Source organism: Engraulis encrasicolus, chromosome 6 (genome assembly GCF_034702125.1).
Source record: "Engraulis encrasicolus isolate BLACKSEA-1 chromosome 6, IST_EnEncr_1.0, whole genome shotgun sequence".
Classification (NCBI taxonomy): domain Eukaryota; kingdom Metazoa; phylum Chordata; class Actinopteri; order Clupeiformes; family Engraulidae; genus Engraulis; species Engraulis encrasicolus.
The window spans coordinates 35,715,169-35,739,768 of record NC_085862.1 but is presented as its reverse complement, the minus strand read 5'-3'; the positions used below and the strand labels follow the sequence as shown (position 1 = coordinate 35,739,768).

The 24,600-nt window shown below is 42.6% G+C and overlaps 2 protein-coding genes and 1 long non-coding RNA gene across 3 annotated transcripts; 2 read left to right on the top strand and 1 right to left on the bottom strand.

The window, feature by feature from the left end:
* Window positions 1–1,307: 1,307 nt before the first annotated feature.
* fstl3 (follistatin-like 3 (secreted glycoprotein)) lies at window positions 1,308–8,423 on the top strand. Its single transcript, XM_063201406.1, has 5 exons — window positions 1,308–1,860; window positions 2,450–2,635; window positions 4,886–5,101; window positions 6,589–6,816; window positions 7,195–8,423. Exons 1-5 carry the CDS (start codon window positions 1,785–1,787, stop codon window positions 7,227–7,229), a joined length of 741 nt encoding a protein of 246 aa, XP_063057476.1. The 5' UTR covers window positions 1,308–1,784; the 3' UTR covers window positions 7,230–8,423.
* A 3,263-nt stretch (window positions 8,424–11,686) lies between these two features.
* On the bottom strand, window positions 11,687–17,156 carry LOC134451174 (uncharacterized). The gene is made up of 2 exons (XR_010035206.1): window positions 16,575–17,156; window positions 11,687–11,912 (listed from the first exon to the last, which is right to left on the bottom strand). It is a non-coding gene; the product is annotated as an uncharacterized LOC134451174 (long non-coding RNA).
* rnf126 (ring finger protein 126) lies at window positions 16,180–23,709 on the top strand. The gene is made up of 9 exons (XM_063201402.1): window positions 16,180–16,300; window positions 17,180–17,238; window positions 18,851–18,911; window positions 19,017–19,255; window positions 19,933–20,001; window positions 20,111–20,180; window positions 21,130–21,223; window positions 21,908–22,023; window positions 22,180–23,709. The coding sequence occupies exons 1-9, from the start codon at window positions 16,223–16,225 to the stop codon at window positions 22,318–22,320; spliced, it is 927 nt and encodes a 308-aa protein (XP_063057472.1). The 5' UTR covers window positions 16,180–16,222; the 3' UTR covers window positions 22,321–23,709.
* The last annotated feature ends 891 nt before the right edge of the window (window positions 23,710–24,600 follow it).

Sequence of the window (24,600 nt, the reverse complement as noted above, 5' to 3'; positions counted from 1 at the left end):
CAGACAGAGACATGCTCATGTGCTGTGTTCATATTCGTCGTTGGTGGTCCATGTGCATCAAAACCTTCCCCCCACGGACAACGAACACAATGCAAAGACCACATTCTTAAATGCCATTCACTGATTATCATGTCAATTATGGCGGGGCTGCACTGCTGTAAAATCCCCATTAAATTGTCATGACGGTGGAAAAAAGAACGTTTTGGGTTTGTTTTTTTTGAGCGCAGTAAGGAAGATCATAACTTGGTACGACAGCACAGTATTGGATTTACTTGAGCCACATGTGGCCATATGGTTGGAATTAATGCAGATACATTCTTCTCAGGAACTACGTAGACTGGTGTCTCTCTGGATGTTTGTTTGATTAACCAGAAGCCAGCATCACTTCTTGTGAAAGAGTGCAGGTTTTGAAATCACTTGGCCTCACCGTGGAGTACATTCAGCCAAACAGAACACTATGATATTGGGCATAAACAAACACTGGCAGGAAGTTCCATGTGTGTTCACACTGAAAAACATATTTGTTGTCTTAACTCAATCAATTCATCTTGGTGCTTTGGCTGAATTGAGGCAACTGTGTGTGTGTGTGTGTGTGTGTGTGTGTGTGTGTGTGTGTGTGTGTGTGTGTGTGTGTGTGTGTGTGTGTGTGTGTGTGTGTGTGTGTGTGTGTGTGTGTGTGTGTGTGTGTGTGTGTGCGCGCGCGTGCGTGCAGGGCCGCTGACAGCTTTGGCTGGGCCTAGGACAAAGTCATCTGAAAAGGCCCCCCACCCAATATATTCAATATTCAATGTAATGAGGGCCCACAACTCCCTGGGCCCTGGACAACTGACCCTTGCTTCCCTGTGTGTGTGTGTGTGTGTGTGTGTGTGTGTGTGTGTGTGTGTGTGTGTGTGTGTGTGTGTGTGTGTGTGTGTGAGAGAGAGAGCGAGAGAGAGAGACAGAGAGAGAGAGAGAGAGAGAGAGAGAGAGAGAGAGAGAGAGAGAGAGAGAGAGAGAGAGAGCGACAGAGAGAGAGAGAGAGAGTGAGTGAGAGAGAGGGGGGGAGGCATTAGTTCTGCAACAAGTCAACAAATTATTTTTTGTACGATGTTTGAAATACGGGACAAAAATTGATTGGCTACCTTACCTTGCACTCGCTTGAGCATCATGGAAAGTAAAGGACTAATATAGGCCTATCTTTAGTTTCCCTGAAGTGGACTGGAGTTATTGGGCCAGTGTCCTCCATCCAATGCTTACTTCTGTATGCTCTGACAGCTTTGACACCCGTTAGTGAAACAATTATTCATTCAACATGTGTGGACAATCGAAAAGAGCAATCACACAACAACTTGGCAAATGTCAGCGGACCGCACCGACAGGGGAATTGAGGCACAGACGGCCCAAAGGACACAGATGAACATTTACCTCAGAAACAGCATCTTGTGAATGTGATATTCTCTAAACGCCTATAACATAAGCGTTTAGGCTATATTGTTCATGACCTCGATATATGACGTGCTTTGCTTTCACCCTTTTAGCTGCCTTTAGCCCCAGACGCCAAAGCGTCCCGTCTCTAATATAACTGGCTGATGAACATTGCCCATCCCTGAGGCACAACTCGGGGAAGGCAAAATATTTATATAGAGGCGGGACGACATCATCCGCGGCACACTCACTCATTCACGTAAGAGGAGCCAGCGAGGTCCTTTCAGGAGGAGTAGTCGACTGTACTATAGCCACAGCATTTGGAACTTGGAAGAACGGGGAACAAGTTTATTGACACAAAACTTTTTTTGGCGATCAACATGAATTCTCCCGTCGCTCTTCAATGCACGTTATGTATTGCTCTGAGCCTAATATTTGGAAAGTATCCCGTTGATGGTAAGATGGCATTCAGGTCAAACCTTTGAATTGCTAGGTTGTATAAGTGAGCACTGTCAACACTTGACGCATCAAGTTGACTGTAACCTGTTTGGAGAGCAGGCTATGGTGCGCATAGATTTCTATTGCCTCGTCTGTTTTCTGATGTGTAGAACAGGGCACATATGTAATGTGCACACAATTTGCATGATAAGTGAACTCTCTGAACTCTTTAGGCACATAACTGATCCTTCTTCTGACGACTGGTGCTCCTTGTCGATTTTTGGGAATGGGAAAAGGCTTTGCTCTATTTTGCGCAGGTGCACATGGCTTTGTGAACAAGATGCATGTTTTTTTCCCAGAAGAATGTATACAATTTTTAAGATATTAACGAATATTGTGTGTGAGAGACTATATCTAGCTCGGTGTTTGTCATTGAAATGCCTAACATAATTTCCTGATACAAATGGAATGGTGGTTATGATCAGCATTTGGTTGTTTTATTCTACCCAAATAGCCTAATCATTTGGGTCGTTAAGGTGTTTACATGCGGGGACGTGGAAAATGGATAGGCCTGATTTCAATTGTGTTATATTATGTTTGGTTCCAGCTGGGATGTGCTGGCTGCAGCAGAACCAGGAGCAGCGTTGTGACATGGTACTCATGAGGGGGGTCACCCGTGAAGAGTGCTGCGCCAGCGGCCGTCTGGACACTGCTTGGTCCAACACCACCCTCCCCATGAACGAGGTCAGCCTGCTTGGATTCCTGGGAATTGTATCCTGCAAACCATGCAAAGGTAGGCCTAACCCTACTTTACTTGTCCTGAAAACAGTCTGTCAGACACAAGGGAAGCCTGCAATTTAATTTTCTTTCATGAATTCTGAAAGAAAATTAGTTCAGTATAGTGAATGCTTGAGTGTTGTCAAAGTTATACACGTGCTTGGCTGTGGACTTGTAAACCACCATGTTTCCACACCTAGAAGTTGAGGAGGGAAAAGGATTATGCCTACCAAAATCTAGCTGGATTTGATGTGAATTACCCAAAAGATGCAGACCAACCACTTTTCTACAATTGCATGACCCACATAGCCTTAGGCCTGAATTCATCGAGCGCATGCAACAGTGATTGACACCAATAACGAATGCTGTTATGCGCTGTGGTCTCTTGAATATGGCTTTTCTTTCATAGACTTTCAAATTTTTTGGTATGGATCTAAGACAGATGTTCCGCCTAACTCTCTCCAGCTGTTTTGAGTAGGTTCCATTGTCTGAAGTCTTAGCCAGGTATTCAGGTTCACTCAAGGATATATCCAAGTTCCCCCCCACACCCCACCTAAATTTCCCCAAAGAGATGATTGTGGAAACATTTGGACACCCTCCCATAACCTATTAGCATGGCTGAACACTAAAACATACACATGGCGATGAGGAAGGAAGTCTCATAAATCAAAGAGGTGTTGAAAGAGCGAATTCTGGAGATATAACATGCCTCGCTATAAAATATTGAACGATTTCAGCCACTGTCTTACTCCACAGCTTGAAGCACAAGTGAGTAACAGTTCCTGGTTACTCTGGTGAGCAATTGCTATGTAGATAAATATTAGTGTGGTTAGGCCGACACTGATCTTAAAGCACTCTGGGTTAGTCATAACAGAAGGAGAGAGATCATGAGATTAAGTACACCAGTCTTTCTCCTCACAATCGTGGAATATTTTGAAAGTTATAAACACACATTTGGCCACCAGCTCCTCCATGCTGGTGCAAATCTAAAACCTAGGTCATTAAGTACAATAGCCACAGGCCTGTTCCTTCCTTAACTCCTGTCAAGACCACTGCGAACACAGCACTGGAAACTTAGCTTGTTTATTTTCACTAAAAAAAAAAAGTTTTAGTTTACCACTGAAGAAATGCCTCCCACATACTCGAGCGTCTGTTTTTCATAAAGGGGCATACAATCAACATCAGCCTTTAAAAAAATTGAAAGGAGACAAAGGAAACTTCCCTTCCCTGCATTTTCGTGACTGTGTGAGTGACAGTGTGGCTTGCTTGTTTCGCTGTCATACAAAAAAAGGAGGTGGGTGGTGGGGTGGGGGGGGCATGGGTTAGTAGTGGACCTCACAGAATGCCTTTACGTACATGTGTGCTACTGATGTCAAGTGCTTCAAAGCATTCCTCAAAGCTTGACGAATGGGCCTTCCCTGACCCATCCGCTTTCCTGCATTATTTTTTTGAGAGGGCGCATAAATCTCTACTGGCTGTCAGGAAGATCTCGCAGGAGCACCACACCCCTTTCTTCTCCAGTACCTTAAAAAAAGCCCAGGGTTAATTCAACACTTAGAGTCGATCGAACATCTTCAAGAGTGTATTTGACCCCTGAAGTGTTGACTTAACACTGCACTTTTACTGTGTACTTTAAAAACAAAGTGTGGGAGAGGAGAGCACAGGCAGGGGGATTCTCCAGTAGTTCACCCGACCATCTGAAGAGACTTTAGGAGATGCCTGCAGGAGACTTAGTATTATAGATAGCCTCACATAGCCTCAGTCCATGTAAGAGACCAGGTTTATCGCTTGATCTTCCAGACAGTTGTATTCCATCCAAAAATTGTGGATGTCCCGCAGGTACAGTACGTGTGCTAGACATATGTTTGGTGGTCCATCAGGGCATCGTGTTATATCAGCGAATGCTATCAGGTTCAAAGTCAGAACATCTAGAAATCTTCCATCTCTGTTCACCAGCCCATTGCCATCAATACATATTTTCCCTTGTGATTCTTCATGTGGTCTACCAGATTTCTGTTGAATTTAGAACGGCCCCAAGAGTGGCATGCTTCAAAAAGAAATTAAAAACAGCTTGATTTTCATCTGCCTTTGACTAACCTGTAGGGTTATGACCTGAAACCTTTTTTTTATCTACACTCTCTTTAGATAACACCCATAATATTATTTTCCTCTTTCTCTTTCTCAAGTACACTGAATGGCAACAATGTACATGCTATACAAATACTATTGCCATTGCTATAATGCTGCTATTCCTATATTATAAAAGACAACTGTGAAGGAGTCAAGTGTGGCCCTGGGAAAGTCTGCAAGATGAAGGCTGATCGGCCCCAGTGCGTGTGCTCCCCGGACTGCTCCGTCATCACTGAGAAGCATGCGGTCTGCGGCAGCGACGGCACCACCTACAGAGATGAGTGCGCTCTGCTAGTGGCCCGATGCAGGGGGCGCCCCGAACTGGAGATCATGTACCAGGGGGAATGCAAAAGTGAGCGCACACACACACACACACAGTGAAAAAAAATTAAGCATTTTGTTGCAAACCGATGTATCCATCATTTTAGACTTTTGTAATTTTATTATTGGAAATGACTGTTCAGAAGTCTTATAATCTATGTGCAAATTCTTGCTACTCAAATATTTTGAGAACATTTAAACCAATGCATTTGGCAATGCAATGCAATGGAGTGCCAAATACAAAAATGTCCATTTCCCAAAATGTTCCAATATGGATATACGTCATTTTGCAACGAAGCTCTTCAAATGCGGTGTTAAATAGAGATGCACCGGATCCTGATTTTTAGGATCCTGCGGGATACCGGATCCACTGCTTAAGATCCTGCCAGATCCGGAACCGGATACCGGATACCGGATCCTACGAAAGGGTTGAAACACATAGCCAACTTGCACAAGTGGGCCCTTTTTATTACGTTGGCGCAAACTATTTGTAAGACTCATTGGCTTACTGCCACACTGCCTTCAACGGCCGCTTCCAAAGGGCTTTCACTCCATGCAGCGATTGGGGCTGTTAAAGACTGACTGAAAAGCCTAGGCTACGTAAAAAGTGGAGATGCCCCAGACCCTGATTTTTAGGTAACTGTCGGATACCGGATCCACTGCTTAAGATCCTGCCGGATCCGGATAGTCTGAAAAACCCTATTATCCTGCCGGATCCGGAACCGGATCTTGGATCCTGTACATCTCTAGTGTTAATTGACACAGCTGATCTTGCTGCTATCTTCGTGTTTGTAGATCATTCTGTGGCGCAGCCTCACAGAATAAAAAACGAGTACCACATAGTGGTCAACAGTCAACACCTGCATGACAATGGGAGTACATGCTATGCATGCACTGGCCCAATTTTTTGACTATAACATCACACATTGCTACTTGATCTGTGGGATACACTGTACATATCTATGGCAAAATTTTGCATAAACAAATGCAACAAGAAAATGTAATGTTATGCGGGGGAAAAAAGCTTGCAAAATGTAGTACTCAGGAAAATTAATTAATGGCTAATTAATGTTAATGCAACACTTTGAGAGTCAAAGTTAGCGCTCGTAATTGTTGGTTCTACTCTCCAAATGTTAAATGAATTTGCTGGATACTAATTTTTACAACAGCCTTGTTTTTTTGCACAGACTTAAACTTTCTTATCGCATTGTTTTCACTGGGGTAGTTTCTGTGCTGTCTTATCTCCTTCTTGTCATTGGGTGAGTTGTTTGTTGTTGTTTTGGGCAGCTGTGGCCTAAGGTTAAGGAGCTGGGGCTGTGGTTGGGGAGTTGTTCTTTTAATCTGGGGGTTGTAGGTTCAAATCCCACCTGACCTCTCCCTCCATCCATGGCCGAAGTGCCCTTGAGCAGGGCAATACCCTGAAAAACAGCAACTGTGAGCGACTTTGGATAAAAGCGTCAGCTAAATGTAATGTAATGTAGGCGTAATGTTTTGCCTGTGTTTCCGTTCCCCTTTTAGAGTCCTGCTCCAATGTGGTGTGCCCGGGCACGCACACCTGCGTGACTGACCAGACCAACAGTGCCCACTGCGTCACGTGCCGCACCGCGCCCTGCCCAATTCCCATGATGTCCGAGTCGCCCATCTGTGGCAACGACAACATCACCTACGCCAGCACGTGCCACCTGCGCCGGGCCACCTGCTTCCGCGGCCGATCCATAGGTGTCCGCCACTACGGCCACTGCTTAAGTAAGTGCCACATCTGCCCAGGGAATGGGGGGTCAGTGTTTAAGCAAATGGGACTGTGTGTGTGTGTGTGTGTGTGTGTGTGCGTGTGTGGGGGGGGGTAAATGTTTAAGTGGTCAATGTTTAAAAGTAAGTTCCCTGAAATGGGGAGGGAAAACAAGGGTGGGAGTGGGAGGGGGGGTCACCTACGTAAGTGTTACATCTGTGACTTGGAGGGGAAAAGGGGAGTAAAGGGTGCATTTTGACTGCTTCTTGTGAGGCCAAACAGCCTGAAATAACCAGATGTAGGCTTAATAGTTACAGCACACAACTGGCAAGGGTCACATCCAATGTTTATTTTTGGTTATTTAACTGATGGCCTGTGTCTGTTTTTGTGTGCAGGTGCAGAGGGGAGCGAGGAGAATTCCCTCGACTAGCGTCTCAAAACATTCGGGCGTGAAAGTGATAAAATTCCCTGAGCGCTTGCCTGGATTGCCTGCCCTCCAAGTTCCCAGACAAGACTTAATGTCCCTCTCCTGTTAGTCCCTTCACTAGCTTCAGTCTTTTGACAATACATGGGAATGTGGAGTCCACGGGAAGAGCAAGTCTTCTTGAAAACAAGGAGCCACTGACATGTTGATGCATGCCGTATCTATCACATGAGACATTTTTGAATTGTTTCGTTACTTTTTTTTTGTTTGATGTTGCTGGAATTGTCCATTTTGGAGATAGGCTATTGGTGATATATCACATTGGGGGTTATGCTATGGGCAAGATGTGTATATTGTAAATACAATACCTCTACTATTTATTGGAGAAGAAATATAAAAGACTTATTTATACCTCTGTCATCTAGAAGTCCTATACCCATAGACCAGGCACCGTTTCAAGTGTATTTATTGAGGTATTGTCTGGCGATTTGTGGGCTACGCAGTTTGTGGTACTGGTAGAACTTTCAATGAAATTTTTTTCATTTTGCTGTGGGTTATTTAAATGACTGTGTGGGGCCTGGTTTAGGTAGCCGTTCTGGAATCTTAATCACAGAATTGTAGAGTGTAGACCGAAGCAAAACAGAGCAGCGTGACTTGTTCTTCCTCTGCCCGGCATTGGAGGTGAGTGGAGTTGCCGCCAAGACATGCAGTTTACTGCTCTGCATGAGCCTTTGCGTGTGTGTAACACATCGAGGTCTGGAAAATTTAATCACCCACCAATCAATAAAATTACCAGCAGGATGCTAATCGACCTGACTTCAAAATATTGAAGGCAAAGAGTTTTTAAGGATATTAACCTTTTTCTCAGCTACTTTTGTTGAGTCATGCTGAGTTAGGAATGTGTTTATTCTTGTTGCTTCTTTCGCACATTCTGTGTTAGTTGGCTGTCAGGTCATGGAAAAACTGTTACGATCTTCAAAACAATGCATTAATTGATTTGGGAACATTCCATGTTGCAGTTGTTAAAAGTTCAGTTGTTTTATTTTTTAGCTCTTTGTACTGCAATCACATTTTGTTGTGCAAGCGAGCTCCTTCCACAAATCCTGCGTATAAATATCTACTGTGAAAATTTATGGAAATTTGTATCAAGTTATTTTTGTATTTTTTTACTGGTGTTTGGAAATAAAACTTAAAAGAATATTTTGGTACTAATATATTTTTCTTAATCTTCCTCATACTTACACTATACTCTTTTGGAATACTTTCAACCATTTCAATATTCCCAACATCGTTTCAGTCATCATTTCAATGAAGTTGTAACAACTTGATATGAAAGGCACTCCTGAATGTGATTTTCTGCAATCCCAGTGTGAAAGCTTGGGGTGCTTGGCTGTCTTTGTGGTTTACAATGAGAGAAAATGTTTGCATCCAAGCTGTAATGCAAGCGATGACGTACAAAGTTAAACTTTGCAAGTTTTTGATTCATGTGAATCTTTTCAAAAGCTGAAAAATGACCTTCCGTGGAGGTAATCTAGCTAAACCTGTTAGCCATTTTCTTAATCAGGTCGAGACAGGCCATTAGCTAGTTAATTAATGCGTGACATTGCTTAACAGAGCCATGAGATTGCTACGGCCAAGGGAATCCAAAATGACCCATGTGGCGATTGTTATCTTTCCTCTTATCTCACTGTGTCCTCTCCATCACTCACTCTCCACCCCCTCTCCTCTCTTCCTCTCTCTTCCTACCTCCCATCTCCCCCAAACACACTGTCTGGCGTGCAAAGTATGGATGTTCCTCTGAGTGAATGAGTGAGAGAGAGAGAGAGAGAGAGAGAGAGAGAGCAGCCAGAGGGATGAGGGGACCACATCGGACCGGGGTAACCGGAGGTGCTGCCCCTCTTCCCTGCATGTCCGGAGCGGGAGGCTCCCCCCTGATTTAGGTGGATGAGGTGAGGGACACAGGGGCACTGAGTCACTTTCCTGCATGAAATACCTCCCTTGCTTTTCCTCCATCAGCCGAGAGAGAGAGAGAGAGAGAGAGAGAGAGAGAGAAGGAGACACCCCTCCAACTCGCACCAGCATCTGGTTTGACTTTGGGGAGATGTTTATATTCTGATCCAAGCACCCTTTTATTACATTGGGAATGGAATTAAATGTTTGCTCAAACAGGCAATAACAATGCTGTAAAAATGCTGCTCTTTCCTCTGCCTTGCTGCGTGTGTGAAGGAGCCTATTGTTTTGGCCGGTCCGGTTCTTGAAAACTAAATTTTTATGGTGAGATTTTCTTGAGAGTTTGGTTGTAGGAGGGGAAGGAGGCCTCTCTGTGTGTGTGACATACCAGGTATCCCATCCCATCATCTCTGGGACTCAAAACTGTGCCGGCTGTTTCATCAGGAAATTGTATAGTATGACCTCAAAATGATCTAATGTAATGGCGGTCTGTTGTATGGCAGCCATGCTGTCTTGCCAGTTTTCAATGATCTCTAATGAATCAACTTCAGGGCGTTTCAGTAGGAAAGTATGCATTCCCATGCCGTAGGGCTTGTGATGAATTCCACTAATTTATGACTGAGGATGTGATGCTCAGCTACGTAATGGTGTGATAAAGGTTTCTTCAACAATGACAAAACGTTGGGCTATCCAGTGGCCATAAGGACCAGCTTGAACCAAGGATGAAAGATGAGTTCATACCCATCCTGCGTCTGTGTTGCTGCTCTTATGAGTTACTGTTGCCATGAGTCAAATCTTAACCAACCAAGCAGCACAATGTGCAGTGTCTGTTTCCAATAAGTGATTGGTTGTCCTTGAGAATGGATTCCCATTGTGGGTCTTTGTGAGCTTTTGCTTGTAGCCATGACAGGAGAGGAGAACTCTGAAACTGATTTTCATCTTCATCAAAACAGTAAAAGAAAAAAAAAGATTTATATGACTGTCAGAACTTTTCATATAACACAATGAACTGAGATGTTAGAGCTACTATCTTCTATTCAATGCCCTTGAGTTTCATATAGACAGGAATAGGTTTTATGTTTTTTTTGCATAAAGCAAACAAAAAAATATATTGTGCTTAGCAGACTGCTCTTGGAACAAATTGGCCTTCTCCCAATTCTTTTCATAGAATCAATCATTTAACTACACACAGGCACAAATGTGAAAACAAGCTCATTTCTAGGCCCAGATGAGATATCCAGCAGAGCTCGGAAGTTGAGCAATCTTTAATTGCTCCAAATAAGACAGACACGTGTGTTTGCGGAAAACGAATGCAGATTTGATCTCGCAGACAAGTCCACTGGGAAAGCCTGACCCCTTTCCACTCCCCTTGTGTGGTCTTGAACAGTGCTGCAGGAATAGTTCACTGCACATGCCTGGACTGGTAATCTGGCATAACAGGGTATTTCCCGGTGGGTCGACAGTCCCCAGAGACAGATGGGGCTTTTTGTATTTTTTAGAGGTTACATGTTAAATGTTCAATGCTAAATATTAATTTGTATTTATTATTAATCACTTATTGTGACCAGTCCATCACTGTTACCTGTCGTCCTGTCTTGCACTGTCAGTCTGTAAAATGTCAGTCCTGTGTATGTCTATGTCTTGACATGGTATAGAGAGAGAAATGTAATTTCATTTCTTTGTATGACTTGTGCATATGAAGAAAGTTACAATAAAAGCTGACTTGACTTGACTTGACTGCCCGCAATGAGGAGGGGGCCGTGCAAAAAAAAAAAATGCCTAGCCTTTTTTTTTGGTCCCAGACCAGCCCTGGCTCTGCACTCTGCTGATTTCTCCCTCTTCTCCGTCCCCTCCTCAAGCAAAAAAACAAAAAAAACCCTTAAATTCATTGTCTGGACCCTATCCAGAAAAGTGTTTATTTAATGTGCAGCTACATAATCCAAATAATACTCCCTCTAGGACTTCAGAGACACATTTTTGACTTGCAAACGCCTCCGCTAAACTGACTTTTGGCTCCTTTGTGACAGTTGTGCGGACAGTAATGTCCACAGGTAGAGCATGGCTGGGAAACCACAATGAGCGACGCAAAACTCACACAGAGCTTATCTAAGGAAGAATGGGCCACATTACTTACCTAAACCAACAAAACTCCCCTGGCCTACTTTTCTGTTGGGGTGCACCAGATGCGACTGAGTATTCACCACCCACACAGCGTCAGATTCACAACTGCCTCAAGTACCACCCAAAAACCCTCTCGAGTGTGGTGCATGTTAACTGTTTTCAGAACCTATGAAAGAAATAGATATGTAGAAGAAAAGTAAGGAGCTTCCCTATGAGCTTGAGTGTGTATGGCTTCTCAAGAAAGATTTGAACTCCCTGTGGATGAGATATTACGGTGACTCGCAGTCGCAAGTTATACCTTACAGTGATCTCACTAGCCATATGGAGATCATTTCCTCACAGTGTTGCCCGTCACATCAGAAAGCACCCACGGAGTGAGACCAGGACCAAAGCTGTGCACAAGAGTCTTTATCATAACAAAATCTGACGTGCCTTACATACCATCAGTGTTCATAATATTGTTGGTCTTTGGTAAATGGTGGTGTTTTTGGTGCACTGGTCCTTGACAAAATCTATTTGACACATGTGCTTCCCCTAATGTCTTCCAGCCGTTGATAGGGATCTGATTCAGCCCTGGCTCCGGGCCAGTTCCATGCACAATGGCGGTCGTGGGGTTCCCTGGGTTTCAAGAAATGAAAGAAGAAGAAAAAAAAGATTGTAAATGGGGGTGATAGTACATCACAACTGATCAAATAAAGATGGTTCCATGCTGATAATATTTCATTCATCTTTTTCTTTGGAAAAGCACAAGCAGAGTAGTCTACGGCTTTTTTATTGTTATGGTATGACATCATACAGTACTGTATATCACCCAGTGATCACTATTGTATGTCCATTTTATTATATTGTTTCCTCCCTAGACATTACATACAGACAGTGGACAGACGGAACTCCTGGAGAGTTTCCAAATGTACCACATTTGCAATCAGATGACAAACGGCGAGAAATTCAGTGTTAATAGCATCCACATGCCACATGTTATTATCCACTGTACCAGGCAGGGGAAGTGATGCAGTCAGTATGACTTTTGTAACACACACACGCACGCACGCATGCACGCACGCACGCACAAACACACACACACACACACACACACACACACACACACACACACACACACACACACACACACACACACACACACACACACACACACACACACACACACAATATTTATGACACAAGTCACACCACCACATTGAAAAAGCAGACAAGTAACTGTGAGGGATTATCTCCAAAAAAGAACATGTCAGTGCTTTGTCTGTGATGGAAAGCTCCTCACACTGTCTAATGTCATCTTAATTGCAGGTTTTTATGTGGCACTCAGCTAGTGCGTGAAAAACATTTCCGCCTCCTCTTTAGATACATTCTTTAGTGGGCAGGGAAACCTCTATAAGCCTTGGCAGTCATTTCCAGGACGCGCTAAGTCTTTCTCAAGCTCGTTCTGACGCATGTCTTCAGCAAATGTACATTTCAAAATAATGATCTGGAGGTGGGAGGCTGGGAGTGGGATGTGTGTGTGTGTGTGTGTGTGTGTGTGTGTGTGTGTGCGTCTGTGTTTTGGGTGGGCGTGAGGATGGAGAGGGAGAGTGTTGAGAGGGGGGTAAAAACAAGTGAGCCATGACTAAGAGTGTCAGGAAGTTCCAGAATGCTGTTACGGCAGCGTGTGTGTCTGCTGTATACTGCAGTGCATGTGTCTGCTGCTCGGGGGGTTCAGCCAGAACAACTGGGCACTTGCTTTACCCACACAGACTGTGGAGTTGGAACGAGCACGAGGAGGTGACAGTCACCCCAAGGCAGTGTGCCAGCCAGGTGTCTGATCAGCAGGGCCGCTGCACAGCATTGGCCGGGCCTGGGACAAATTCATCTGAAAGGACCCCACACAATACAGACAGTGTAATGAGGACCCAATTCTGGGCCCCTGTCTCCCTTGGCTGCCCTGCTGATCATGAATGTATTTAATTGCAAAAAGCATTTTCATAGAGGTTTAAAAGAATGTTCTCAAAACATTTGAATGGAAAGATTTCACATATAGATGATAGGACTTCTTAACAGTCAATTCCAATATTAAAATGCAAAAAGTCAAAAATGGTGGATATAGCGTTTTGGAAAAGAGCTCTTCATTTGTAAGTACAGTGGGTCAACATGAGACCAGCTCAACTCGGGGGAAAATAGAAGTAGCTGCAAGGTGTACCGCTCTATGTCAGAAACCAGGAATGGACAATTCAAATGTTGTGCTCGACCTTCAGGCAAATCAATAATTTATTGGCTGTTGGTAGAGCCATCAAATGTTTTTGTCCCATATATTTGTCTTGATGGGTTTAAACTATGTGCTCAAGCTTTGAAAATTAAAATTTGTTGACTGATCTCTAAAGGAAGACAAATAATCAACAGGCAAAGAAGGGGGAAAAATACTGCAGAGCAAAAAAATAAATAAAAATCACTGCTCACTTCGTTGTCACGAGACACAGAAAATGATACTCAATATCAATTTCTTTAAAAAAAATAAAATCACAATCAAAAAAAGAACAACAGCCTATATCAATGCAACTGTCCTGAAAGGCACATGAAAGGAAAAGCGTTGTTCTCTGCAGTTGTCTTACTCTCATGACCGAGCCCTGGCCCTCAGTCAGCGCAACATTGTCACCCCTTCATTCTGAGAGCTACAATGAACACTGGACTGCTGCGATGACGCACTTGGACCAGGGAGACAAAGCCCCACTTCATGGACACAGACATAGCAAGTTCTCTGGTATCAGACTTCTCTAATCGCAGTCCATGGGACACTGGTGACTCGGCAGCTCCCACAGTGCCCCAGACACAACACACGCCAGCGGCCATCAGCCTGATAGAATTACAATGTTCTCCCAATATTGCTAATTTAATCTTGCTTTAATCTGGCCCCCCATTGCCCTGAACGGGACATGTTGCGTTCATACGTACCATAACCTAACCTCCCTTTTTTGACCCTGATGAAACAGCCATGTGCACTTTTTTTTTTCATTTGGTCTTTCTAACTTTCGGGGGGAATTTACGGTGAAGCAGGCTGTACAATAAATAGCATGTCAATAGGGGAACATGTTCACATTTCAACAGGTCAACAGGTTTGTACTCTTTATTTTCCTGCCACAGATGGAGAATCTGGTGAGGATGGACTTGAATAGCCTTCTTTGAGAGAGAACAGGGACAAGCAGACAGTCAAACACTCCTCACACTGCCTCCACAAGACGTATTGCCAAGTGTCAGAGATATTTTAAAATCGAGGTATGCTGATCCAGTTGGGCCTGAATGAAAGCACAGCAGGTCCCTGAGAATGGATGTGTTATATGGCTACTGATATCTGGGATTCACATTAAAAATTCTTTTGAAAAATATAAAAATAATATGAACATTCCTCTCTCTGAAATCCCACCCAAGAAAACCAACCCTGAGAGACAGCCACCCAGACGATAGGGTATACTCCTAGGCCACTCTTACGAAAAGTGACCATGGTAAGTCATGTTTTTTTTTTTAGCTTTTAAAAAAAAATATATATATTATTCAATCATGGTTTGACTATGTTTTAACTATAGTAAATATATACAAGTTTATATAAAATTAACCATGGTTTTACTCTGAAAACTAACCATGGCTTTATCACAGTTTATAGTTATTCATTAAATTGGACTTTTAAAACTAGACCAAAAAAAAATTGACTTAGCTAACGCTTTTTTATCCAACATATTGGTGACAGTCCTTGGAGCAATGTGGGGTTTGGTGCCTTACTCGAGGGCACTTCAGCCTTGGGTGGAGGTGTAGGGCGAGGTACGGGTGGAATTTGAACCTGCAACTCTGTGATCTTCTGTCCAACTCCCTAACCATTACACCATGGCTGCCCACAAGTAGATATTCATGGTTTTCATGTTTTTAGGAGGTAACCATGAAGCCCACAATTAACCACGGTCATTCATGGTTTTCATGGTTTTTCCATGAAAACCATTAACCATGATCCATGGTTAGTTTTTATAGTAAAACGATGGTAAACCACAACAAATCATAGTGAGCCATAGTAATACAATGGTTGGTTCAGAAGGCCTACTTAGAGTAACCAGGCCTACCATGGTAGAACCATGGTTGCTATTAATAAAACCATGGTCGATTTTCTAGTGCAACCTGTGCAAAAGACGGTTCAAAATTATCTTTAATTTGTATTTATTTATTGCCTCTTTTGTAGGCCTACAACATAGACTATTTTACGTAAATTGGAATTTTTAGAATTCTTTATTTTACAGTAAACTAAAGGTGTTTATTATAATTACAACTGTTGTCGTTATTTAGCCTATTTAAAGCCTGTGCAGTGTAGCCTAGTAGCCTAAAGGGCTAGAAGTTATGAAAGATGTTGATTCAGGCGCAGACAGTAGGCAGGCATGATGGGCCTGTGAAGTTCAGGCGCACTTTTGGACTCGTTGCTTGTTGACTGAACAACACCACCCTGTGGCACCCTTTAGCATGTCTCTTAACACACCAGAAAGCCTATGTTTCAAACAGCTCGGATAGGTTATATTTCTGATGCTAAATATTTTCTTTAAATACAAATATCTGATTGTAAGAGAGCCACATTTAGAAGGAAAAAACGACAGTTAACTTGTCTCATGATCAATGATCCCTGAACTGTCTAGAATGTTCTGCTTGATTTGCGATTTTCCAAGAAATGTCGTTATGATTTGAACAAATGTGTTCAAAATTAGTCATTGAAATGAAAGAAAGAAAGCCCATACGATATTTTTAAAAATAAAAATAACAAACTGTTTTTGTGGTTTTATTACCGGTATCAAGCCCATGTCAAGTACCAGTATTTTCTCAAGTCTCGAACGTGCAGTATTTGTCCGCGACAGGGATCCGTAGCTATAATATCCCCCCATGATTCACTAGCAAGGTAGTGATGAAAGATGGCAGAAGCTCCACCATGTCCCAGCAACCGGTTTTTCTGTCATAGATGTTCGACAGAGATCAGCCCCCGTCTCCCTGTGAGTTACTGTGTGTTAACACGGGCTTTTAAGTGAAACTTTTCAAATATTCGGGAGTGACACAGAGAACCAACGATTATGTACATTTGCGATGGCTAGCTAGCTATCCTCTTTATCTAACTCACTGTGTCAAGAATCAAACGGCGTTTAGCATGCTAACGAACAGGCTTAGCCAACACACAGCAATACAGAATACTGTGCATGTTAATAGTTGCCTATTAAGTGAGATTGTGACACAGTGATATTCCTTTTAAAATGTGGTTAGCTAAGTTACCTGGGACACCTGGTAGATCGCCCTTGTTTAACTGATAGCTTGCTAGCATGGTATGCGTCGTTTGGCTAACTTATCTCAGCCATAGCAAAGTTATCTTCTAGACCAGCTGCAGGGGTTTGTGGTCTTCGTGTCCTTCACATTTCCATAGCTTGATGAAATTCTGGTGGTGTTTTTGCTTGGATGTCGGCCGTCTTGGCTACATTTCAGGAAGTGTTATTCTTGTCTGTCTGGAACTATCATTGCAGTGTTTGGCCGTTTTGTTTACATGCCCCTGGTTGTAGCGACCATTCGAAGCTCCTCTGCTGTCACTTTAGGTCTGTATTCGTGTCAGCTGAGCTTGACGGAGCCTTAATTCACATTAGTAAACTGTACATGTGCTATATGTCGTCTAAGCGAGATGTATTCCTATCAACTTCCTCTTAGGTTGCTGAAGTTAGTGTACCAAGTGTTGTTTTGGGATTTTGGGGAGGATTTTGTGGGTGATTACAGCTAAAGCACACATGGAGTCTGTTGTTATTGCCTATGACATAAATCCTGCAAATGATACAGTTCTTATCGTAATCATATTAACGTTCACAAAACACTTGCTCTGTTGTGTTTTCCAGGATTACATATGCCCTCGTTGTGAGTCTGGCTTTATTGAAGAATTGCTGGAGGAGAGAGGGTTTGTTCATTTTTACTGTACAATACTTACAAAGCCAAAACAGCTTAAAATCTGCACGTGTATTTCACTTGTATACCATAGAGCTGCAGTCTTACGAGATAGAGGTGCTTTTGAGATGGCGATACTTGGCCTACAGCAGAAACGGTCTTATACGAGACGAATCACTCATGAAACCTTCCATAGGAATGAACGAGAGCATTTGGCTACGCGAATATGGCGTTTGCCGGCGTCACTCCCACCTGTCCGGTAACGAGAACCAATTGCTTGCTGAGCTGCGCTGTCACTTATCCAATCGTCTCGACGCCTCGACGCAAGTGCAAACGTAAACCTTTACGACTGCTCGTACCTAATCGGTTTGTTCGCTGGCGGCCATGTGGTTTGTTTGCCGTCCGTGGAAACTTAATTGTGAATTGGGCAGAGAGCGCAAATCGACCATTAATCACCTTTCTGTGCCCATCCAAAATGCAGGTGCAAGACAAAGGGACATACACGGAAACAAAACCGTCCGTGTGCATACATGTGCACACCCGTTGTGGTTTTTCTTATGGTTGAAAACAAATAAGTAAGAAAAAGCAAAACGGGAGCAAGTCTGCAAGACATTCAACTTTTTTCTTATATTTTTCACCGTTGGTCATAGCTATTATCAGTTTAGGCAACAACATGATATCACAGTTTAAAACACCAATTTTGAGGCAGGCTAGCCTACATCATTAATTTATTCAATAGCCTATTTTTTTTATTACTGATGAGCAGGGACGACCATTGTGCTTACTGCTTTGGCTATCAGAAAATAAATCCAGTGTCTTTTCTGTACATGACCGGAGAATGGTGCGTTTGACAGCCGGCCGGAAGAGGTGAAGTCCACGCAACTTGCTCCCACCTGCCGCAAAACAGAACGTTGTCGTGGAATGTGGCGCATGCGCAGATCAAAAATAGCATAAAGAAAAACGCTGTTTTAAAGTGTTACTTTCATGTTTCGGTCATTCTAAGACTGCCATTAAACCCAGTTTTTCATTGTGATTCCAACCATATGAGTTGTGTATCGCTGTGTTGTCCCACTGTCACTCAACATTATTTCCCCCATTCATTCTTATATACCCCATCACTGACTAATCTCAAATAGTCAGTTTGAGGCGTAGCCAAGATGGCCGCCGAGTGATGGGACTTATGGGAACAGACTTTGCCTACAGCTTGGATGAATAACCATGGAACTTTGCTGCCCTAACCAGAGCATGGCATCAGTAGGTCTAATATAGTGGTGAAGCCAAGCATTGGTGTAGAGGAGGTATAAATGCCAATTATGATGATAAATTACAAAGTAGCATTGACTTGCTTTTGATATTAAGTGTTCATACATTACTAAAAGGATACATGTGTCTAAATGTAATGTAATGAATTAATAATATGTTGGAACAGTTCATATAACTTAAGTTGTTCACCTATCTTTTTACCACTCAAGTACGGTATAGAACCTGTCGTGTTTTTATGTGGTGACTATAGTTTTTTTCTGAACAATTCTTGTAAGTGACACACTGTAACCAGATTTGTTGATATTCTATGCAAAACTGCAACATTTGTCTAAATAAAAATCATGACCTTTTTCTCTCATCAGTGCGGAAAATGGGACTGCATCTAGCACGTCAAGCACTGACCAAAACCAACAGAGGTTTGAGGTTTGTGAAAGGCACTTTAAAACATTTGATCTGACCTAATGAAAACCTGCACTTTTGAAAACCACAAAAGCAATAGCTGACATCCAACATGCTGTTCCCATGCAGAATCTAGATCACCATGTGTTCACATTTCCCTCGGCATATGGCCAGTTTGCTCTGGGCATCTTCGATGACAACTTTGACTTTGGGACGGCGGGGGCGTCCACGGAGGACAATCGGGATGCAGAGCACCGCCGGGAACATGAGACGGCATCGCGCCAGCGCTACAGCGCCAGGCAGCCCAGGGGACGACATGTCCCGAGGAGGCATGCGGTACGGCACGAGGGGGTGCCCACTCTGGAAGGGTAAGCTAAGTAGACAGGACCCCGTTTCTCAAAAGTGGATTAACTTAGACCCTGTTTACATGTATGAGAATATTTTTATAAATGCATTGGTTTGGGCTAGGGATTTCAACAATTAATCGATTAATTAAGTCGATTAAAACGTTAATCAATTTTTAAAAAGCGCAATTAATTCGCCAACTCAACTGGCGAGGGACCCAGGTGAAATGGGCATGATGAAGTGCGTGTGAAGAGTGGGAACATTTCAATCACCTTTGGGGGGGTCTGCTTACAATTAATCGTAAGTCAATTTATAAAGTCAATCAATTTACGATTTAAGAATTAATTGATAATTTGCATCCCTAGTTTGGGCCTCTTGTGTACACATGGAAACAGAGTTTTAGAAATCTCCTTTTAAAACTCGGGTTTTACAAATATCTGCTTTAGGGACCTAAAATGCACCTGTCACAATGGTGTTTTTGTTTTCATCCACATAGTCAGATTATATACCAACAGATTTAAAAATATACCAAGGCCTTAATTGGTTGCAATGCAATCTCCTATAGGCAGCCAAACATTCTAAGTGGATAGCAATAACACCGTCAAGAAACATACGCCTGCGTATGTGCAGTTAGGTTCAGAAATGTCTCAGGGGTTCTGCAATAGTGACTGACTGCTCTGCTGCCCTTTTCCCTCCTCAGAATCATTCAACAGCTGGTCAATGGGATAATTGCACCCACGGCAATGCCAAATATCGGTGTAGGGCCATGGTAAGATGCGCGGGCGGTGTGCTCAGAAATGTTCTTGTATTTGCATCATGTATTTGAAAATTAATTTTGTGCTTTATTTCTACTGCATAATCTCTGTCTTTTCTAACAGGGGGGTTCTTCACTCAAATCCAATGGATTATGCATGGGGTGCCAATGGCTTGGATGCTATTATTACACAGGTATAATCAGACGGAAATTACTCTTCTTTTCAAAACAGCATTGAAATTAAAAAATTTTTCTTGTACGTCTACCAAAACAAGGTACATGGCTGGATGTTAACCATAGAATATGCAAAGCAACACAGGCATGCTTTTATAGATGTGAATAGTCCAAGTTGAATTGGCACTCTACGCCTCATCCCTGAGCTTCACAGTGGGATAAACGGCAATTGAAGAGAGGTGCTGGAGCGCACTGCAGCTAAAAGTTTTAAACATTTATTAGTTGCAAAAACGCCCGACTAACGCTTCAAGGTTTAGATGCTGTAAACATTGAAACGTTAATCCGATGTTTGCACCAAATGGTTAAAACTTTAAGCTGCAGTGTGCTCCAGCTTCTCTCTTTAATGCTTTTATAGCCTTCACCTTGGCAAGAATAGAGAACAATTTAACAGAAAGGTTGCCATCACTGGAAAGGTCTTGTTTTGAAATCTATTGTGTTTACCTAAATCAAGCAGAATAATGCAGTCATCAGCACAGGCCTCTTTAAACGGCCCTTTAAGCTAGTCAATTAGCTGACTACTTAAAGGGGCTCTAGGTAGGATTAAATGTTTAATTAATCACTGTCCAGAGTCAGCCGATCCTTATTTGAGTCATTAATAGGTGAACGATGATTCTCGCGACCACTTCCACGGTCCGCTGTCAGAAAACCCCAAATGCAAGTTTTGGCAGAGCGGTCCGAACGAGTGCTGTGGGAAACATTTCTCATACGAAAAATCGCTTCACATACTTTATTCATATTTGTATCAAATGCTGGCATTCCGTGATGAAAAACATTCTCACAGCGAGTTTATTTAAACAGCATTTTTTCATGACTGTGTAGATTTTGAGACGGGCATGCCACGGGCACCGTGCAAACGATGTCATCCTACATTGTGCCCCTTAAAACGCAAGCCTTTTTTCCCCTCCCCAGTTACTAAATCAGTTTGAGAACACCGGCCCCCCACCAGCAGACCGGGAAAAGATAAAAAACCTCCCTACTGTGGAAGTCACAGACGAACATGTCGGTGAGTGAAAAGCGTCATCTTAACAGCCATTCACCCTTTGCTGAAAAGACTCAACTATATCCTAGCACTGCTATGAAATTACAGAGACCCTTAAGTAACACAGATTACAGTGTGTCACAGAAGTGAGTATACCCCTCAGATAGATTTGCCGATTTGTAAGTATATCTTTTCATGGGAAAACATTAAAGACATTGCACTTTGACACAATGAAAAGTAGCCAGTGTACAACTTGTGCAACTGCTTAAATGTATTGTTCACTCAAAATAATTCCAATGTACATACATCCATTAATGTCTCCAAAATGTACCTCTCAAAAGTGAGTACAGCCTATGTTAAAAACCCACAGAGAAGATCATGATCTGCTTCTGCTGTCAACATTGGAAAGCTGAATTTCACAAAAGGAAAAATGCATGTCAACATGTCCTGTGTCTACTGAAGCAGCTCATGATCCTCTCTGGAATTTTAACATAGGGTGTACTCACTTTTAAGAGGTACATTTTGAGACATTAAAGGCTGTATTCTTAGTCATCTTGAATGAACAATAAATTGAAGCAGTTATGATATGTGAGGAGTGTACTCACTCCTGTAGCACACTGCAAGACTTGATCATTATAATTTTGGTGACAAGAATGTTATTACCGCATTTGCGCACAGGGGCTAATCTGTTTCCCTGTTCTCTTGCAGGCTCTGGGCTGGAGTGCCCCGTGTGCAAAGAAGACTACAGTGCCGGGGAGTCTGTCAGGCAGCTCCCGTGTACTCATTTATTCCACAACGACTGCATAGTGCCATGGCTGGAACAGGTAAGGCCAAGCTCCTGCTGCTAGGATTAGAGGGGTGCACTTAGTGGATTTGTCGCTCGCTAATACCTCTTGTTGACATGCCGTGTGTGTGTGTGTGTGTGTGTGTGTGTGTGTGTGTGTGTGTGTGTGCGCCCGCGCGCTTGCTCTCTCCCTCAGCATGACACATGCCCGGTGTGTAGGAAGAGCCTGAGTGGCCAGAACACGGCGATGGACCCGCCAGACATGAACTCTCCTCTGGACCCCCAGAACAACGAGGGCCCTCCAGACAACGACGACAGCATGCCAAACAACTCCTAAAGACCAAAATTGACAAGTGGCGGCGCTTGGTCTCCTGCTCTCACACCCACCCGCCCGACGAGGGGAGGGAGGGAGGGGTGTGGCCCGGGTCACTTCAGCTAGCTGACTTGGCCAGCCACCCTGTACCATTTGGCCCAGGTGATGACGACGTACACAATCTATACACTGCAGGGCCCCGCCGCCTTCTCCCAACAGGCCTCTGTGAAACCTGTTCTCCTGCTGCCAGCTGATATGTTGCACGAGAGGAGGAGTGAAAAAGGCAGAGCTTTTCAGAACCTCTGCAAGACAGTGGGTGGGTCATCCCCAGTGGGCCTCGTTGAGCTGAAGAACAGGAATACTCCCTGATCTGTAGACTTTTCATCCTGCTCTGCTCGCTCTTCTTGAAGAGGGAGGGAGAGGGCATGCATTGTTTTCACGAGACATTTCTTATGTATAATACTTTTTGGGCTGCACAAATTAAGTTGATACAGGCGGGATTGTATGTAATGTGCCCATTTACTGACCCACGTTTATATATACCTATATATAAATATTTAAGTAGAGCCCATATCTGTGACATTGTTTTGTGAATTGCTTAAAGGAAGCTTAAGTGAACTCTTGTGATGGGTTTTTTAAGGATCTGTACCTGTTAATTGTGTAGGTGCTGTTGAAATGACAGTTGTACAGATTTTTTTTCTTTTAAGGGGGGGTAAATTGGTGAAGCAACCTGATGTGAACTTTTCAGTTAAAACAACACACCCAAAACAGTCAGGAAAGCATTCAATGTCAATAATCCCCATAACAGATTTACTTTTAAGTGTTAAATATTTCAGTTTGTAAGTAAGTCGTTAGTGCGCGAAAGCCAGAGAAAGCGTGATCGCCTTTTTATGGTTGTAGAGAGTTAGAGCTAAACATATCAATGCTGTGGTAAAAAAAATTGCAATACCGAAGAGACAATATTTCTTTCACTAAGAGGCAAGGCATCATAGTCTGTCAATCACACACCGTTAGTAATGAAACAGACTCAACATTGCATAATAGAATGATTGTAAATGATTGTAATACACCATCAAAAAAAGAATCTGATGGTTTACCAACTTCAGTGCAGTCGGAATACAGGTGCATGTTCATAATTGTTGACTGTACACTAAACCAATTTATTATATTCATATAAAAGTAGGATTGGGAAGTTGAAGGCACTGCTGTGAGGATGAAACAAATCATGCCAAAACAAAAACAAATTCACTTATGTTGTGTAAAGACGTGCCATGAATATAAGGATGTCACTTTGCTGGGTTATTTAAGGCTAAATTTAAAAAAATGCTTAACTATTTTTACCGGACTTGTGTTGGTTCTGCCATATATCAGATAGCCCATATTTCAGAAATAAAACTTTCATTTCAAATGTGATTTATTACTTCAGGTAAAGCATGGTTATGGAGAGCTGATTTATACAATTTCACTGTCCTCAGTTGTAATGTACCTTAAAGGAACAGACCACCCTTTTTTGATTTTCACATATTTGCAGTATTTCCAAGCATTATTCACGAATGTGCATATCATTTTCGTCTATGTGTTTGCATTGCCCCGTTTAACAGTATAGTGTAAAATTCACCAGAGTGTAAAACGGCAATTTAATTCCGTCCAGTGATCACTTGTGGCTTGATGCTGAAGTTACCGTTTACTTCCAGTGATTATGCTAAGCTATGCTAATAATTCTGATCCAATAAATCTAAGTAGGTGCCTACTGAAAACACTGAGAAGGAAATGATATGCACATTCATGAATAATGCTGGGAAATACTGCAAATATGTGAAAATCAAAAAAGGGAGGTCTGTTCCTTTAAAACATTGTCATAAAGGCTTAAATCTAGTCAATAATACCATAATGTTCATAATGTTTAAGTTGAACATTATGGTATTATCGACCAGATTTAAGCCCATATGACACTGCTTTATTACTCCATGCCCATTTATGACTTTTCAAGATTGGCCTTTGGGTATTGTCACTGTGAAAATAAGTGCTAACATGTAGATGTCTGTGTTCTCTACAAAACATGGATAAGATGATGAAGATATTGATGACCCGGACCACCTCAGAACCCAAATTATGGAATGCTGATTGCTGTCCAGTGCCTAGGGTTGTACATAGGCTACCAATACGCTATACTGCAACTCTTTTATTGGCTCTTTGGAGAGAGTTGATGGATGTGTTTGACATATTGAATTATGTTCAGTTGTAGATATTTCATTTAGGGTTATTGCTGATTGTTTTGTTGAATGAAACTTGATGAATATTTAT

Coding starts and splice junctions, on each gene's coding strand:
- fstl3 (XM_063201406.1), top strand. CDS start 1,785: ATGAATTCTCCCGTCGCTCTTCAATGCACGTTATGTATTGCTCTGAGC. Junction 1,861..2,449: donor TGGAAAGTATCCCGTTGATG/GTAAGATGGCAT, acceptor GTTTGGTTCCAG/CTGGGATGTGCTGGCTGCAG. Junction 2,636..4,885: donor ATCCTGCAAACCATGCAAAG/GTAGGCCTAACC, acceptor ATATTATAAAAG/ACAACTGTGAAGGAGTCAAG.
- rnf126 (XM_063201402.1), top strand. CDS start 16,223: ATGGCAGAAGCTCCACCATGTCCCAGCAACCGGTTTTTCTGTCATAGA. Junction 18,912..19,016: donor AAAACCAACAGAGGTTTGAG/GTTTGTGAAAGG, acceptor GTTCCCATGCAG/AATCTAGATCACCATGTGTT. Junction 19,256..19,932: donor GGGGTGCCCACTCTGGAAGG/GTAAGCTAAGTA, acceptor TTCCCTCCTCAG/AATCATTCAACAGCTGGTCA.